The sequence below is a fragment of the Zingiber officinale genome, chromosome 1B (genome assembly GCF_018446385.1).
Source record: "Zingiber officinale cultivar Zhangliang chromosome 1B, Zo_v1.1, whole genome shotgun sequence".
NCBI classification, from domain to species: domain Eukaryota; kingdom Viridiplantae; phylum Streptophyta; class Magnoliopsida; order Zingiberales; family Zingiberaceae; genus Zingiber; species Zingiber officinale.
The window spans coordinates 141,832,207-141,849,868 of NC_055986.1; the positions used below are offsets into that span (position 1 = coordinate 141,832,207).

A 17,662-nucleotide genomic window follows, 5' to 3' on the forward strand; every position below is an offset into this window, starting at 1 on the left:
TTTTATACTGACTTTATGAAGGAACAAAGACCTCAGTTATTATGGAAGTGTGTGCTCTTAATCCTAATATAATAACAAGCACATATATTTGATATTTATTTCTTTAATTTATCAATGGGTGAGATTTAGTTCGATGAATCAATAAGCCCGATAAGTTGGGAAATGATATCACTTATAGTGTGTGTTGTTGATTATAGAAGGAAACTGTGTCCTAGTAATCTAGGTTGAGAATGTCCCCAAGAGGAGCTCATAAGGATTGTCATGTTAAACCCTGCAGGTGGACTTAGTCCGACATGATGGTGAAGTTGAGTGGTACTACTCTTGGAGCTAGATATTAATTAAGTGAGTTGTCAGTAACTTACTTAATTAGTGGACATTTGTTATCTTAAACACAGGGAGACTAACACACTCATAATAAGAAGGAGCCCAAAATGTAATTTGGGATTGGTGCGGTAGTTCAATAATAGTTCTCTAGTGGAATGAATTATTATTGATAAAATTAAGTTGTGTGTTCGGGGCGAATACGGGATGCTTAATTTTATCGGGAGACCAAAACCAATTCCTCCTCTCGGTCTCTATCGTAGCCTCTTAATTATAGAGTACTATACCCACCTTCTTACCCATCCTATAGGGGGCCGGCCAAGCTAGCTTGGAGACCAAGCTAGGGCCGGCCATGTTTTGGTTCATGGGTGAATTCATGTGGCCGGCCCTAGCTTGAACTCAAGCTTAGGTGGCCGGCCCTATTAAAATAAAAAGGAATTTTATTTTTAAAATTTTTCTTATGTGGATAACATGATTTAAAAGAGAGTTTAAAAATTTAAATCTTTCCTTTTATAAGATTCTACAAAAGATTAAGAGAAGAGTTAAATCTCTTTCCTTATTTGTAGATTAAAAGGTTGATTTTAATTTTGGTAAAAACTTTCCTTTTAATCATGTTCATGATTTAAAAGAGAGTTTAAAAATTAAATATCTCTTTTATAAAGCTTCTACAAAGATTAAGAAAAGATTAGATATCTTTCCTTATTTGTAGATTGGAAGAGATTTTAATTTTTAAAGATAACTTTCTTTTTATACACATGTTTAAAAGAAATATTTTAATTTATAAAATTTCCTTTTTATTGACCATCATGAAGGGAAAAATTATTAGAGAAATTTTTTATAAAATTTCCGAAAAAAATTAGGAAAGTTTTAATTCTTGATTGAATTAAATTTCCTTTGCTTGGTTTAAAGTGGCCGGCCACATTGTTGATGAGAAAAAATTATTTTTAATTAAATAAATTTTTCTTATCAATGGAAAAAGAATTAAGGAAATTTTTATTTAAATTTCCTTATTTGTCAAGGCCAAGGATTATAAAAGAGAGGGTAGAGGTGCCTTCATGGAGAACAACTCTATTATTTTTCCTCTCTCTTTTTCTTCCTTGGTGTGGTCGGCCATCCTCTCCTCCTTTCTTCTCTTTGATGGCCGAACCTCATCCTTCTTGTGGAGACTCATATGGTGGCTGGATCAAGTTTAGAGAAGAAGAAGAAGAAGGAGAGAAAGAAAGCTTTGTTTCTAGCATCCCTTGGAGCATGGTGGTGGTGGCCTAACCTCTTCATCCTAGATGAAGTTTTGATGGCCGAAACTTGCAAGGAAGAAGAAGGTGCTTGGTGGTTCTCATCTCGGAAGATCGTTGCCCACACAACGTCCGAGGTTAGAAGAGGAATACGGTAGAAGATCAAGAAGTTTTTCTAAAAGGTATAACTAGTATTTTTTCTTTCCGCATCATACTAGTTATTTTGGAAATAATACTAAATACAAGAGGCATACGATTCTAGAGTTTCGAATTTGTTTTCGATATAGTGTTCTTTTGTTTTTTTTTCTTGTGATTTGATTGTTCTTATCGGTTAACCTAAAGTTATTTTAGGAAATTAAATATTAGCTTTCCATAAAAGGTTTTGTCTAGTCGGTGGTGGTTGCTCCCATATCCAAGAAGGCCATATGCCTCGCCACGTCAGGACTGGGAACCAATTATGGAAATTAATATTTAATGGAATTAATAACTTAAGGTGACTTGGGTCGAACGTGTTATGTTCCGCAGGAGATCCAAGTCAAAACCTAAAAGAACAAATAGATTAAGTTTTGGATCAAACGTGTTAGGTTCCGCAGGCGATCCAAATTTAATTTAAAAGAACACATGGTAGCTAGGAAAAGGTTCAGACCTTTGTACAAAATTTTTATACAGTTGAACCTCTAGGTTTTCCGAGTAGCAACCAACAGATATATGATTGCTGACCAACACCTAAGTTTTTATGTTATGTTCTTAAGTCAACCGTGAATTTCTAAAATCTTAGACATATATGTATGTCTTCCTTATTGGTAATATGGATATCCAAAAGAATGTCTAGTTATAAGGAAGAGACTCTATTGAAAAACATATTGAAATATTTTTAAAAAATTATATATTTTCAAACAGGCTTTGAAAAGTTTTAACTTCAAATATTCTTTTTTTTCATCATTCTTTGAAATATTCTTCAAAATCATACTTTTAAAAATATTTTGAAAAATTATGATATTTTAAGTTTTTAAAATTTTTAAATATCTTAAATATATTTTTACAAGAAAGCTTGAAAATATTTTTGAAATGAGTCTTTCAAAATGATTTTTTTTAAATATGAAAACTCAAAATTGTCTTTCAAGAGGGAGATATTACATCATTGTTAGTGCAAAACTTAGGGAATGCCTTAAAAATCAAAGACATTTATGAAGGGTTCTTTTTGATGAGTGACAAAAGGGAGAGAAGAAAGGTTTAAGTTAGAAACATAAATCTTTTAAATAGATAAGTAATTAGTTTAATTTAAACATATTTGTCAAATATCAAAAATGGGAGTTTGTTGGTGCAATCGACCTTCAAGGTTTTAATGTTTAACAAATATGTTTAATGTAGCTTGATCAAGGGAAGTCTTAGGTGGCGTTTGGTTTATGGGTTTAGGAATGAGGGAATGGATTCATTCCCAAACCTTGTGTTTGGTTGATGGGAATGGAATCAAGATTTTGGAATGAAACCCAAAAATTTGGGTATGGATGAAACTCACCCCCTCCCTTGGGTTTTGATGGAATAGGAATGTGAATTAAGTTTTAGACAAAAATACCCTTAGTATATTTGTTCAATTTTTTTTTTTAATTTCACACTCTATCTCCTTGTTCTCTCTCATAATATTTTCTCTCTCTTTAGTTTATCAACATGCTTTCTCTCTCCTCATTCTCTCTCATCACACATTCTCTATCATTTTTTCTCTATATTCTCTCCTATCATACACTCTCTCTCCTCATTTTCTCTTTCTTTATTATCTCTCATTACACACTTTCTCCTTATTTTTTCATCATACTTTCTCTTTCATCATACTTTCTCTCTCCTCAATCTTTCTTAACATACTCTCTCTTCATTTTCTCTCATCATAGTTTCTCTCTCTTCATTTTCTCTCATCATAGTTTCTCTCTCTTCATTTTCTCTCATCACACTATCTCTTTATTTTCTCTAATGATAATTTCTCTCTCATCATACTTCTCTCTCCTCACTTTTTCATTTCCTCTCATAATACTTTCTCTCTCTTCATTTTTTCCATCTCTCTTTCTCTCTCAGCATACTTTCTCTCTCCTCAGTCTCTCATTTTCTCTCATCATACTTTCTCTCTCTTCATTTTTTCCATCTCTCTTTCTCTCTCAGCATACTTTATCTCTCCTCAGTCTCTCATTTTCTCTCATCATACTTTCTCTCTCTTTATTTTTTCCCATCACTCTTTCTCTCTCATCGTACTTTCTCTCTCCTCACTCTTTCATTTTCTCTCATAATACTTTCTCTCTCTTCATTTTTCCCAACATATTTTCTCTCTCATCACACTTTTCTCTCTCATCATTTTCTCTCATCATATATTTCTCTTACATTCAACTTTCTCTCATCTAATTTTTTCTCTTATTTTCCTGTAAGGGTAAAAAAGGAAATTTAGGTTCATTCCAATTAAAAATATTTAACTAACCAAACATCATTTTAAGAATGATATTCAAGCTCATACTCATTCCCATTCCATAATATTATGATACTCATTCCCATTCCGATTCCTAGGAGAGAACCAAACGCCCCCTTAGTCACAGCTAGGCAAGGGTGAGAAGTCTACCGAGTGACTAGTGTTAATTGCGGTCAGGCAAGGGAAGTCCTAGTCACGGCTAAACAAGGGAAATCTCGACAGATCGTGGAAGTCAGGTAGAAGGATTTGGTAGATCTGGAGGACCCAATATCGAATCCCTGGTGGGCTGATCCGATGTTGAGTCCTGATAAGTGAAGCTAGGTGGAGAAAATCCTAGAGGGAGGTAACTTTAGGTTCTGGTGAGTGAAGTCGGATGGAGAAAATCCTAAGGGAAGGTAACCTTAGGTAACGAAAAGTCTTGAAGGAGTAAACTCCAAGCAAAGTTGATCGGATGGTTTTTGGTCGTCCCATGCATCTTATTTTACTACTCATGCATCATAACTTACTGTGCTAATTTTATTTTACGGGAGTATTTGTTTGACTCTATTTTGTAGGAATCGATATGATTGGTCAACCGAAGCCATGGATCGATCGACCAAACCTAGATGATATGATAGAGTTGAGATCGCACAGAAGTAAACATGAAAGCTAGGCTAATTGGTCGACCGAACCCAGAGATTTGTTGACTGAACAATTAATACACTTAATGGAGAATTAATGTCGAATCTCGGCAAATAGGGAAACTGCACAGATTGGTCGATTGATCTAGGGGATAAATGGTCATACATGTGCGAAGATCATATCTCAATGAAGAAGGAAAGGGGTTCAATCGACCGATAGAAGGATCAGTCGACTAAAAAGATCAATCGACAAAATGACTTTTCGATCGACCGAACGACTTTTCAGTTGATTGAACAGCTTTTCGATCAACCAAATGACTTTTCGGTCGATCGAACAAAGCTTATATAAAGGGAGCTCGAGGTCCGAGGTAATGTATCAATTTTTAGTTCATCTCTGTACAAAATTGCTGATCGTGCTCTTACTCTATGCTTCATCTTTACAAGCAAACTGCTCCATTAAGAAGTACTAACAAAGCTTCATCTCCTACCTATTGTCGGTATATTTTTAAGTTAAGCTTGCATTGTTTTACTTTCTAAAAGATAGTAGTGTGTTATTATCTTTTCATTTGTACGAATTGCTTCTTTATGAAGGTTTTGGAAAGAAGAGTTATAGTGGATTACCCATCAGTACAATCAAGGATTACGAATTTTAGAGTAAAAGTCGATATAGACTCCGAACCAAATAACTGAATGAGTCTTATTATTTACCACTACACTCTTATTATTTTTATGATACAAAAGAAAAATCTCTGTAAAGTTTTAACATATTTATTTCAACACATTGCTTAAAATTTATGTATCCTTGGATACACCTTTATGCACATCAATTACTCATTTGAATGTTTATATTGCTATGTCTTCATAGTGATAGGTAATTTAACCTCTTTCTTTTTTTTTTTGTTTTATGATGTTTTTGGATTGCTAACAACAAGTTCTCTTATTCTAATTCATCTACTTGCATATTGTTGTTTCTCATTGGAAGGTTTAATTTCTTTTATTTTTTCTATGAACTCATAACACAATTACTTGATTTTTCTTGCTTTATCTTATGATGCTTTTGGACCACTGTCAACTGGTTCCTCTGCTCAGCATACTAATTCATTTACTCCATAATTCTAGTTTAGCATGTTCATCAATTGTCTTGTGTGTAGGGAAATGATAAAACATTTGAGGAGAGAAGGATTGCTATTTGAATTTTTGATGATGTTGCAGAACAATGCCAGGAAGCAGCTCTTAGGCATGATTTTCACTCAATCTTTTGTCTTCTTGCTTGTTTCTGAATAGCACAAATATTGAATATTAGGTTTTCAATTTGACAGATACTATGATACCTACCTTCCTTTCCTATTAGAAGCATGCAATGATGATAATGCAAATGTTAGGCAGGTTATGATAGATCTTTCCTCTTTCCTACCATATATACTTGTGCTCTTGCTATGCTTTCAGCACATATGCACATAATTTTATGGCAATATGGATGTTACTTGTATAATTAATTTCAGACTGTTGTTTAAAGTGTTGATGTTTGTGCTAAATTTGACTGATGTCTAGTTGTTTTGCTACAACTGTTGTATATATGTTTTTAAGGGTGATCATTTAAAATTGGATGATATAAGCTTGTACTTCATATTGCTACAAGTGCACTTGTATATATGTTTTCTACACTTCTTTTTGATATTGTTGTATGATGCATATTAAAAACACAATAGTAGTAAATTATTGTGTAGACAACATATTATTGTTCTCTAATTTGTGTTGAGAAATGAAAAAGGTTAAAAATACAACAGTTAAAATAATAATATTTCAATATAAATGATAATAGTTAAAAATCGTTGTCTGAGACCTAAAAAACTATGGTAAATCAACGTGTTAAGAAAGATAGAACACTCAAAGACAACAGTTATAACTCGTTGTCTTTGAACTTGAAACAAAATGGTTAAAAATCATTGTCTAAAACCCAAAAAAAGGTGGTAAATTGACGGGTTGAGAAAGATATGGGCTTTCAAAGACAATGGTTAAAAATTATTGTATTTTCATTTGAAATACAACAGTGAAAAATCATTATCATTTTAAGGAAATCACCATTGTCATTTCACTTGAAACACAACGGTTCACTTGAAATACAAAGACTTTTCACTGTAGTTTTCAAGTGAAAAGATAATGATGTTCAATCGTTGTTTTTTAGTGTCTCTATCTTTCTCAATGCGTTAATTTACTATGATTTTTTTGGTTCTTCAACAACGATTTTTAACCATTGTCTTTTACTATTATTATTGTAGCGGGAATTGGAATGAAATTTAACATATATTTAGATATTTTCAAGGTACCATCGATTTAGACTTATTTTATTCTAATATGTATATCTACTTTAGAGTTAATTGATTATGTAGTTGTAGGATATATATCTAATCCACATAAAGGTTGATCTTAGACTGGTTATTTTTTTACATATGGCAGAATAGCCATATCTTGACGATCTACCAAACAAACAATAGTTGCTATATCATCGAATCATTCAGAAATACTTACAATACATGAAGCAAGTTGGAAATATGTTTTGTTGAGATAAATGATCCAACATATCAAGAAAAAAATGTAGTTTAACTGCTAACAAGAAAATACAATATTATATGAAGACAACATGACATGTGTAGCTGAATTAAAGAGATGATACATCAAAGAGGATAAAATTAAACATATTTCGCTAAAGTTCTTCACTCATGATCTACAAAAATATAGCAATATTAAAGTTTAACATATTCGTTCGAGCAATAACTTGGTAGATTGATTCACCAAAACATTACTTACAACAACATTTAAAAAATTAATACATGGTATTAGAATACGATTTATAGAGATCTCAAATGATATTTTAAATTTGGGGGTTAAATTCTACTATATCATATTATATTGTCTGGTAAATTTATAGTGATACGATTACGGAATGACATATTCTTTTTTCTCACTAGATTTTTTTTCCTATCGTATTTTTTCTAATAAAATTTTAATGAGATGAGTTCCTTAATTATGGACATTAGAGGGAGTGTTATAAAATAACCTATGTATATAGATGCCCATAAACCTGAATACTCTCATTACTCTATAATCCATCATCTCAAATAACCTCCTAATTTATATAAATATATGAGCATGGGAGTTTCAAGATGTATACCTATAAATACTCATGTATGTATTCTTTTCATGGATGAAAAAAAAAGGTTAATAATATTTCCTTTTCGTATGGAATTGCTTATATAATTTCACAACATATTTAACAATATAAAATTTTAAATTTTACTTAAAATCTAAATGCATATACTAATGAAAGATATATTTAATGAATAATCTAAGATTATATTCTATGATATATACAAATTTAATTAAACAGAAAAATATTATAAAATTATTATTTTTAATATAACATTAAAGCATTTGATATTACTGATTAAATATGCTTTTCATATATTTCGGTCAGATAATAGTATTTTTTATGTATCATTAAATTATGTGATTGTGAATAACTTATGATATTCTTATAGTGAATAATTAGAAAATATTCATGCATCCATGTGGACTTTGCATATTAATTTACAAAATTTAGAATTGTTAAATTTTTATTTATAATTATATAATTTTCACTTATATAAATGTGTTAATTGTAAATTCATTACATATATCATATTTTATACATATGATATGGGAATTTCATGATGTTTCATTGCAAAACTCATTATAGAAAATGAACAAATTTGATACGAATTACATTAGATTTTTCTAATCAAAGTCATCACCATTACAAAGGCACAAAAGTTCAACAACTTGTCGACTTGATCTTCATGAGTAAAATAGCTTGCTAAAGATCTTAAGGTTGTTGATACAACCAACATCTGGACCAATAAATTTGTCGTTGACGAAGTAGCTCATGGGAAGATTATTTTTTAGCCAACTCACTCTTCTTGACTTATCCGAGCCCGGTCCAATGCAACCTTGTTCTATTATGGTGGTCTGGGTCCTGACATTGGATATAATTTTTTTTTAAAATAGTAATTTCGAAAAAATATTTAAAATCAAAGATCAATTAATTAGTTGAAAGCTCTTACTCATTTGGAGAGGCATGCCATGCCTGCCAACCTTGAGGTTGAATATTTGTAGGCATGTACTATGTCTTAAAGAAAACCACAGTGGAGACCATTCATTCCATGCTCTTCCAAGGTAGGTGCTCTCACTCGAGGTACGAATGGCTCAATACTTGAATACAAACCCAGTCGGGGAACTTTCGGTCTTCTTAGCATTTGCGATCAACCAACCCTTTCCAATTGAATTCAAAGTACATTTCTGCATACAGTGAAAAAATTAAGTTAGCTTCAGATAGACTTTGAGTATAATTGAAACTATAACAATGTGTCTAGAGACTACCTTGTATATGGATTGTGCATAGCCAAAAATGAAGTCGACACTGCCCTCGATCCAACATCCGTAGTAAAAATGTCGACCTTTGTAGTCACACAAGGTGTCTTGGTGGCCTAAGAAAGTACACCTATAGAAGGAATTCCTATCTCCCCTTACTAGTGCTGTCTCTGCTGATTCAGGTGCATCATACATCCAGTTATATGAATTCTGCAACCAAAAAAGATAAAGGTTCCATGAATGACAACGGATCATACATTAATAAGTTCTTATGTTTGTACTTAATTTCCAAAGCTTTCCCTATGTACATACAATATTACATTTCTTTAATTTATACATTTAGTGTTTTAAGTCGATGCATATACAAAGAGTTCTCACTGCAAATGTAATATCGCGAGCAACAAAGTCATCGTATCACCGTGGTCATCCCAATCGATTCTAGTTCTGCTAGCACCTTCACCTTGGAGAACAATAAATGATTTTGACTCCGATATGTAAACCTTCTCCCTACAAGTATCGTAAATAATGCATTCATAACTTTGAACAAATGTAGAACTCAGGAGAAAAGATGGTTGTAATACCTGTAAGTTCCTTGCTTTACATAAATTTGAACCCACTGCTGATTGCCATCAGGAATGGAATCAACAGCAGCTTGAATAGTTGTGAAATTTCCATATCCTTTCTGATCAACAGTAAGGAATTTGGAGATTGAAGCAGCTCCATCTATGCACACACTGCTGCTCAATGCCAGCATAAACAAGATGAAGGAATAATGCATGATGAATTTAAAGCAAATTTAGTACTGAATTAACACTTTTATGCAAGTCTGAAACTAAGATTTGACATGTATATTAAGAATTCTGATTGACTACATTGAATTAATTTTGGAAGGAATGAGTATTTAATTTTTTAATCGGATCTCTCGGAATCAGGTTCTTTTTGTGTTCACACGTGTAGAATTTAAAAATCTACATATGCATATTTGTTATAAAGGACCCGTAACTGTAGCCCCAAAAAAATACGGATTTGGTTTTTTAGTAGAATCTGAACATCTTTTTGTTATTTTTTTAGTAATTTATATTTTTATGATACTTAGAGAATTTTTGGTATGTCAAGTATTTATGAGTTAGAATTTGTCTATATCTTTCCGTTATGAAATTTTCTTGTTTGGTAGGATTTCTTCATGTTTTATAAGATAGAAATTGAAATATATTTGTTAGGATTTATTTATTTATTTATTTGAGTTTTAGGGCCTAAAGGGTATATAAACTTATGTTTAATTGTTTGAGAAATTTTTTAGTAAAACTTAGAAAATGACATATTTTTCTTTTCAATTTCTTTTCTTGTCTTCTCCTCTAATTTCACTTCTTATTAATCCTTAAGATAATCATATCTTGCGTCAAAATTAAACAAGTAATGGTTTTACTTATCAAACTATAAATATTGATTTCTACAAAAAAAAAAAAAAATTATAAATACTGATTTAAGTGTTCAATTTGTTTTTTTTTGTTATATTATAGTTTCAATAAATAAATATATATATATATATATATATATATATAATCATAAAAGTATGATTAATTGCATTGCTCGATTTGCCTATTTCTCCTTCCATTTACAAGATACGTAAACCTTCCCAAAAAAAATATTATGGTTTCACAATCTATATATCTAATATATTCATAGTCATAAAAGTATGACTAATGGCATTGCTCGATTTTCCTATTTCCCTTTCCATTTAATAAACCTTCCAAAAAAAAACACTAAATGGGATATTTTATTACCTTTGTTAATAAATATACAGTAAAAAGTATTTAATTATTAATAAAATTTTACCACTTTATCCTTATTCCTATATCACGACAATTTATTTTCGGGAATATGGTATTACGATAGAGAATCTAAATTATCATATAGATATTTATAATTTGATTCTAGTTATAACATATTTATACGAATTTTTTTTCTAAATGTAGCGTGTAACTAAAGAATATTAGATTTTTAGTGCAAACACTTTCTGATTTATCCTAGTGGTCAGTGGAAAAATTTTATGGGGCTAGGCCAATCACCCCAGGACTAATTAATGAGGTTAAATATATTTATCATTTTTTTTATATCATGACAAGTTGCCCCGGGCTATTTTACCGTGAAAGGCTACTCAGTTATCACTATGGTATTAATAATTCGATTCCTTATTATGACGTATGTAAAATACTGTAATAAAATAATAGAGTTTAATAGACGAATAATTTTAACAGAATTTTTAGATATTTTTAGAAATTTTTTGAAAATTTTTCGGAGCTCGTATGATGAATTGAATTTAAAGAGATGAATTTATAGACTTAGAAAAAGTCTATTAGTAATATCCATTTAGTGGGAGTTGGTTAAGAAATAACCTGAGCTTTAATTGAAAACACTAAATTCCCATAACCGTGCCCTAGCCTTAGACGCTGACTCCTCCTTATTCCCCTCTTGACGCCGAACCCTTGCTCCCGACGCTGACTCTCCCGATTTCCTTTTCCTCCTCACCGTCGACCCTCCTCACACATTCCTCTCCTGATCTTCTCCTCATCGTCGCCTATGCCCTAATTTCTTCTCATCCGCCGCACCTTCCGATTGTTCTCCTTCTCGGTGCTCAGCTTGGCGACGCCGCAATCGTCCATCCCCACCATCGCGGCGTGTCCCGCGACCACCACTTCAGCGTTGGTCACTAAGGCTCGGGAGGAGCTCGTCCTCGCATCGTCGCCGACCACCATTGCCTGACGTCGGACACCAACCGCTGCACACTGCCTCCTCTTCCTCGAGCCTCCACTTCTCCTTCTCTACATCCCGTCGTCGACGACATTCTCCTGCTCTTCATCACTGGTGCAGACCACCATTGACTCCTCGTTAGGGCTTGGACCAACAACGCTTAACACGACCTTCAATCAACCCTCCACTTTCGATTGTCGCAAGCCATAGCGTCGAGCCACATCTCGTAGCAGGTACAAGCCGATGATCCTCTTCTTATCTTTGGATCTCTTGTGTTGACTCTCTCGCTTGCGGATCCAAGCAGGGTAGCAGCTGAAGCCACTCGAGAAATCATTGCCAGTAAATCTATACATTTTGCCTCCACCGTCGCACAGTTTCCTTCGTCGGAATTGAATCGCGGCCATCGACTCCGAATCTCAGCAATAGTCAACATTTCAAGCGGCCACCAGTATCCACTACTCTCACACGCCGAGCTCTTTTTTTCCCATTGATCGGGAGGTGCTTCGTAGCCCTATTGCCACCCCGATCGCTGAGCACAGCGCCGCCATGAGCGACAGATTACCCGACGTAGTCGTACTCTTGCTTCGGTCACCAACAGAAGACCGTCAGAGTGTCCTGTTGCCGACAATCACATTGGAGGTAACCACTCATTACTAGCAGATGATTTGAGTGTAGATTTATGGTTGTTGTGATTTAGGTTGTTGATTTGGGGTGTTTGTGTCAGAGATCAGCAGCTCCATTGTAGATTCGGACATCATTTGTTGAGAGTGATTCATCATTTCTCAGCAGCAAGTATCTCTGGCTGTGTGATAACAACAAAGTCTCCGATTTTAGGTAAGGTTGGTTCGTTCATTTCCCTATTATGTTTAGTGATGGATACAATGGAATGAATGATAGGTTAATTGATCATGGAATTGATTAATTAGTATTGGATTATTTAATGGATGGTTTTGATGAGTATGTGGATATATATTGTTATTAGTTGGATTTAGTGGATGGTATGATTAAACCCAATTAGTTGTAGTATGATTAAGGTTAATTGGAGGATTAATCAAAGATCATATTCGATTAGAGCTACCATAACTAGATTGGGGATTTTTATTTGGCTGTTTATTACATATGTAATTAACTAAATACATTATGTGATTTGCAGGACGTTGATTCGAGACAAACGTCTCGACGTGGGATTTGTTCTGATACGAACTATAGATAAAGGCAGGTACTTTTGACTTATCTTTTTGATATTGTCATTCTGATATACTTAGTAGGTTATAACTAGTAGTAATAGTTATGTTTATATCTATTTGGTATGTCACTACTTGATACCCGTAGTATGCCCATACTTTTACCTATTATGCATTCATGATTCTGTCCTTCTATTTCTTGCATTGTGTACTTATGTAGTGGCATACAGTGCATTATCGGATACAGGTCTAGCTACTAGTTTATACTTGGCATGTGTACCTTGTTTATTACTTGGCATGTGTACCTAGGTTTACTACTTGGCATGTGTACCTAGGTTTACTATCTGATATGTGTACCTAGATCATTGTTATGGACTTGGGTACCTTTTTGGTACACATTATGAGGAGGTTGGTATTTTCAGGATTTACATGCTTAGTATCATGCACCATCTTGCATGATTGCATGCTGAGCGATTGTCGGCTCCATTGTTGTTGAGCACATCGCCAGTTACATGACCTGCACACACACAACCACTCATGGGTTAGTGGTATTTCAGGAAGGGTGTGCGTGGCAGTTTGCTCTGTCAGGGCTCCGTTAGTCCGTTCATGGGTAGTGTGATTGCAGTGTGGTAGCGGACAAGAATCTCACCTCTTGATTATGACACAAGGAGATGAGAGCTTTATCTCCCCCACTATGTTTGGGGTAGGAGGATATGTGTACTCCGACAGCATCCTGTGCACTCGGTTACTCAGGAGTAGTGATGGCAGAGTGCACAGTTATCATAGTCCTAACCACTCGGTCTCACCATCGCGTGTGAGATGGCTTACTGCGTCAGAGGTGACCATGTCATTTTCATCATATGCATGGATTGCATTTATTGCTTGTGATTGTTGCATTTTTGTATGCTGCATTTTGGTGGTTGCATATGATTGACATGCAAACAGGAGACATTATATATTGGTCTGATGACCTTGCATCTGTTGGTGAGGTTCACACCCTTATGTAAGGATAGGAGGCCCTGGTGAATACAGTTCTTCTTTTGTTTAGTTTTGTATTACTTGTTATTATTCAGGAGACTATACTTCATGATTATTACTGATAGCTATATCTTACTATGCATGTTAGTTCGATACCCGCTGAGTTGTTGAACTCACTATCCCCTTATTTTTCCTGTCGTTTTCAGGTTAGCACATAGATATGTCGTGTCACTTGGAGTATCCTATCTGCCGGTCCCACGTCACATCAGAAGACAGTTTACCTCGCTCTTGATTTCTTTTTATATATTCTTTATTGATTTAGCATTGTATTGGTATTTAGCCATGTGGCTATTTCGTTGTTTTGGTGTTGTATTTATTTTTAAGTTGTGTCAGCACGCATTGTGTTGTTTTAGTTTGTATGGGCATTCCTTTTGTTTTTCTGTTGTATTCGTAGTACAACCGTGTGGCTGTTATATATATAAGTGTGTGGTTGTGGTTATTTTGTTCCAACCGAGTGGGTTGAGTATATAACTGCGTGGTTATATATATATATATATATATATATATATATATATATATATATATATATATATATATATATATATATATTTCAGTCGTGTGGGCTGATGTATTTTGTTTGTGATGTATTAATGCTTCAGATTGTCACCAGTACATGGGAGGTGTTGCCGGATTTTCTTCAAGCAGGGATTCCTCTGGGGCATTTACGATACCTATTTTCTTGTATTTTGGATTTCGTATTTTGGTTTTCTCGATGTGACTTTTCGAGTTTTGGGATCAGGTAACAGCAGGACATTTCCAAACTATAGGAGGCATGTTTGTTTACTGTTATCATGCACTTCTTTTAGTACATATATAGTTATCTATAATAGTTAGTTATGACATGTGTTAGTACTCTTTTAGTACTCGTCTAGTTGTTTGTAGCATATATTTCATGTGATGGGTCAACCAGTGAACACGGTCGACTTTACTGGAGATCAAGGATAACAGTCTCAGGGGATTCGTCATATCATACTACCAGTAATAATCATGTTGACTCAGTCTGTAGAGGATAAATTTATATTCTCTTTGGTTTTGTCTATAGAGGACTGATTTACCCTTATTGACTTGGGTAGTTGTGGATTGTTTTATCTTAGTTGCTTTGGTCGAGAATTGATGTACTCTTATTGGATCAGTTAGTAGATGACCGATCTATTTTTGTTGGTTCGATCAGTAGGGGACCGACTTACTCTATTTTTATAGAGATTTTGATTTTTGGGTTACGCATGCTTGGTTAGATATTTTGAGGCATATTTGGGTACATGATTTGTACCAATGTAGAGAAGACTAAATTAGCCGTATATCATTGTCGACTTGGTCAGTCTGTAGAGGTTTGACGTATCCTATTTCATGGGGACTTTAACCCTGGACCATTTGTACCTAGTGGGATGACTTAGAAGGTACATTCGGATAGGATACCCCCACTAATGTGGAAAGGTGTAAAGCTACTTGCTTAACACTTAGGAGATACAACCATTTCATGGGCATATGAATTAGAGAGTACATTCAGATGTATAATTTGTACTAGCGTAAGAAAAGTTGAAGTTAGCTTCTTATCTTTTACATGACCAGACACCACGTGAAGGAAGAAGCAGGTGATGATGTTTGGAGGTCCAGACATCACTTGATGATTATTTTGAGGTGTTTTGAGAGAGAGTACTTCTCTACCTCTTTTGGTAGCATGATGGTTTATAAGGCGATGAACAGTCGACTCGCCTAACATTGTTCCATGGAAGATCCTGACTCATGGACTGATCATGGATATCCTTGATGGTATCTAGGGATTTATGACTCGCAGTGGTGTGAAGAAGTGGTGTTAGTTGATTAACGCCTAGGAAGTTCTACCGTCACTGAGTGGAAATATCAGAGGATGATTACTATGAGCAAAGCATCGATTGACAATTATTTCGACCAGCTATTTAGTGAAGGTACACCTCTAACCTTGTATGCATGACTAGCCACTAGAGGTTACTGAACCTCAGGTGGAGCAAACATAGTAGGGATGGTTACAAGATAATGTTTAGTCGACTCAACTAATATTGTCTCCATCGAGTAGCTCGAGACTTTGACCACATGATCATTTTACCAAGGTCTTGAAGTTTATAATTCAGATTGGAGTGTTCGATCTTTTGTTGACATTTATCAGAAGACATTTACGGGTTTAATTATTAGATTTGTGATTATATTCTTTGATGGGTAGACTCTTGGTCAGAAGGTTGAGTGACCTTTTGAAATTTGGATTGTGATTCTTTTATTGTGGATATCTGAGTATCTAAAGGATGAGATTTGACATACTCATTAGACATTTTAGATAGGATTAGTAGAGTTTTTATACTCATATCCTTTGGATATTAGGGTACCCGATACGATGAAAATTGGTCACTTGGGTGTTATCATGTTTGATTATTGTTGAGGATGGTTTGAGGTTGAGGGATATTGTGAGATCATATATTGTGATATGTTGATTTCTAATAATTTATTGGATTAAATGTTGAGTTATGTGGTTGTTTGATGATCTATTAGTGGATATTTGTTTTGATAATCTATTAGTGGATATTTGTTTTGAAGATCTATTATTTGGATTTGTAATTGATGGTGACATAGTGAGTGTCATGTGTGATATTTATGGATTTGGTGATATGCAGTTAGTGATCGGATTACAGATGTGTTGCTAGTAATCTTATGGTTGAGTATGCCTTATATACGGACATTATGAGTTTTTTGTAATATTATTTGAGCTTACCAATGCTCTAGCGGTATTTATGGATTTGATGAATCACGTCTTCCTGGAGTATCTAGACCAATTCGTTATCATCTTCATCGATGACATTTTGATCTACTCATGTTCCAAGGAGGAACATGCACAGCATCTTTGTATAGTCTTGGAGACTCTTTGACGACATTGTCTATATACAAAGTTCAGCAAGTGTGTTTTTTGGCTATCCTCAATAGGTTTTCTGGGACACGTGGTTTCTAGCCGAGGTATTTCCGTAAACCCTCAGAAGATCGAGGTTGTCACCAGCTGGGAGCAACCAAAATCAGTTCAGGAGACCCGTAGTTTCCTGGGATTGGCCGGATATTACAGACGGTTCATTAAGGGTTTCTCTTGCATTGTCATGCCGCTGACACGCCTGACTAGGAAAGGTGTGAAGTTTATGTAGTCAGAAGCCTGCGAAACCAGCTTCTAGGAGCTGAAGCGAAGATTAGTATCGGCACCAGTTCTAATTTTGCCCTCTGGAGAGGACGGATTCATACTATACACCGACACTTCCCCACAGGGTTTAGGCGCTGTTTTGATGCAACACGGCAGGGTAGTCTCCTATGCTTCTCGTCAGTTGAAGGAGCGTGAGAAGAACTACCCAGTACATGAATTGGAACTGGCCGCCGTTATCTTTTCTTTGAAGATTTGGCGACATCATCTATATGGTATTACATTTGAGATTTTCACTGATCATTGGAGTCTCAAATATCTTTTCACTCAGAAGGAACTCAATCTTCGACAGAGGAGATGGATGGAGTTTCTGAAGGATTATGACTGTACTATTAGCTACCACCCAGGGAAAACTAATGTGGTTGCCGATGCACTTAGCCGGAAGTCCAGAGAGACTTTAGCATGCCACTGAGTTTTGGTCACGGACTTAATTCAGGGTTTCTCCGAGTTGG

The 17,662-nt window shown here is 34.5% G+C and overlaps 1 protein-coding gene and 1 long non-coding RNA gene across 2 annotated transcripts; one reads left to right on the forward strand and one right to left on the reverse strand.

Moving 5' to 3' along the window:
* Positions 1–8,864: 8,864 nt before the first annotated feature.
* On the reverse strand, positions 8,865–9,783 carry LOC122042882 (probable pectinesterase 29). Its single transcript, XM_042603271.1, has 4 exons — positions 9,611–9,783; positions 9,530–9,536; positions 9,039–9,239; positions 8,865–8,957 (listed from the first exon to the last, which is right to left on the reverse strand). The coding sequence occupies exons 1-4, from the start codon at positions 9,781–9,783 to the stop codon at positions 8,865–8,867; spliced, it is 474 nt and encodes a 157-aa protein (XP_042459205.1).
* Positions 9,784–11,465: 1,682 nt separating this feature from the next.
* Positions 11,466–14,452, forward strand: LOC122005039. The gene is made up of 5 exons (XR_006118312.1): positions 11,466–12,013; positions 12,085–12,419; positions 12,505–12,614; positions 12,934–12,999; positions 14,149–14,452. It is a non-coding gene; the product is annotated as an uncharacterized LOC122005039 (long non-coding RNA).
* Positions 14,453–17,662: the final 3,210 nt, after the last annotated feature.

Excerpts from the sequence above, each read along its gene's own strand:
- LOC122042882 (XM_042603271.1), bottom strand. The coding sequence starts at position 9,783 with ATGCTGGCATTGAGCAGCAGTGTGTGCATAGATGGAGCTGCTTCAATC. Across the intron at positions 8,958-9,038 it reads ATGCACAATCCATATACAAG|AAATGTACTTTGAATTCAAT; the intron begins GTAGTCTCTAGA and ends CACTGTATGCAG.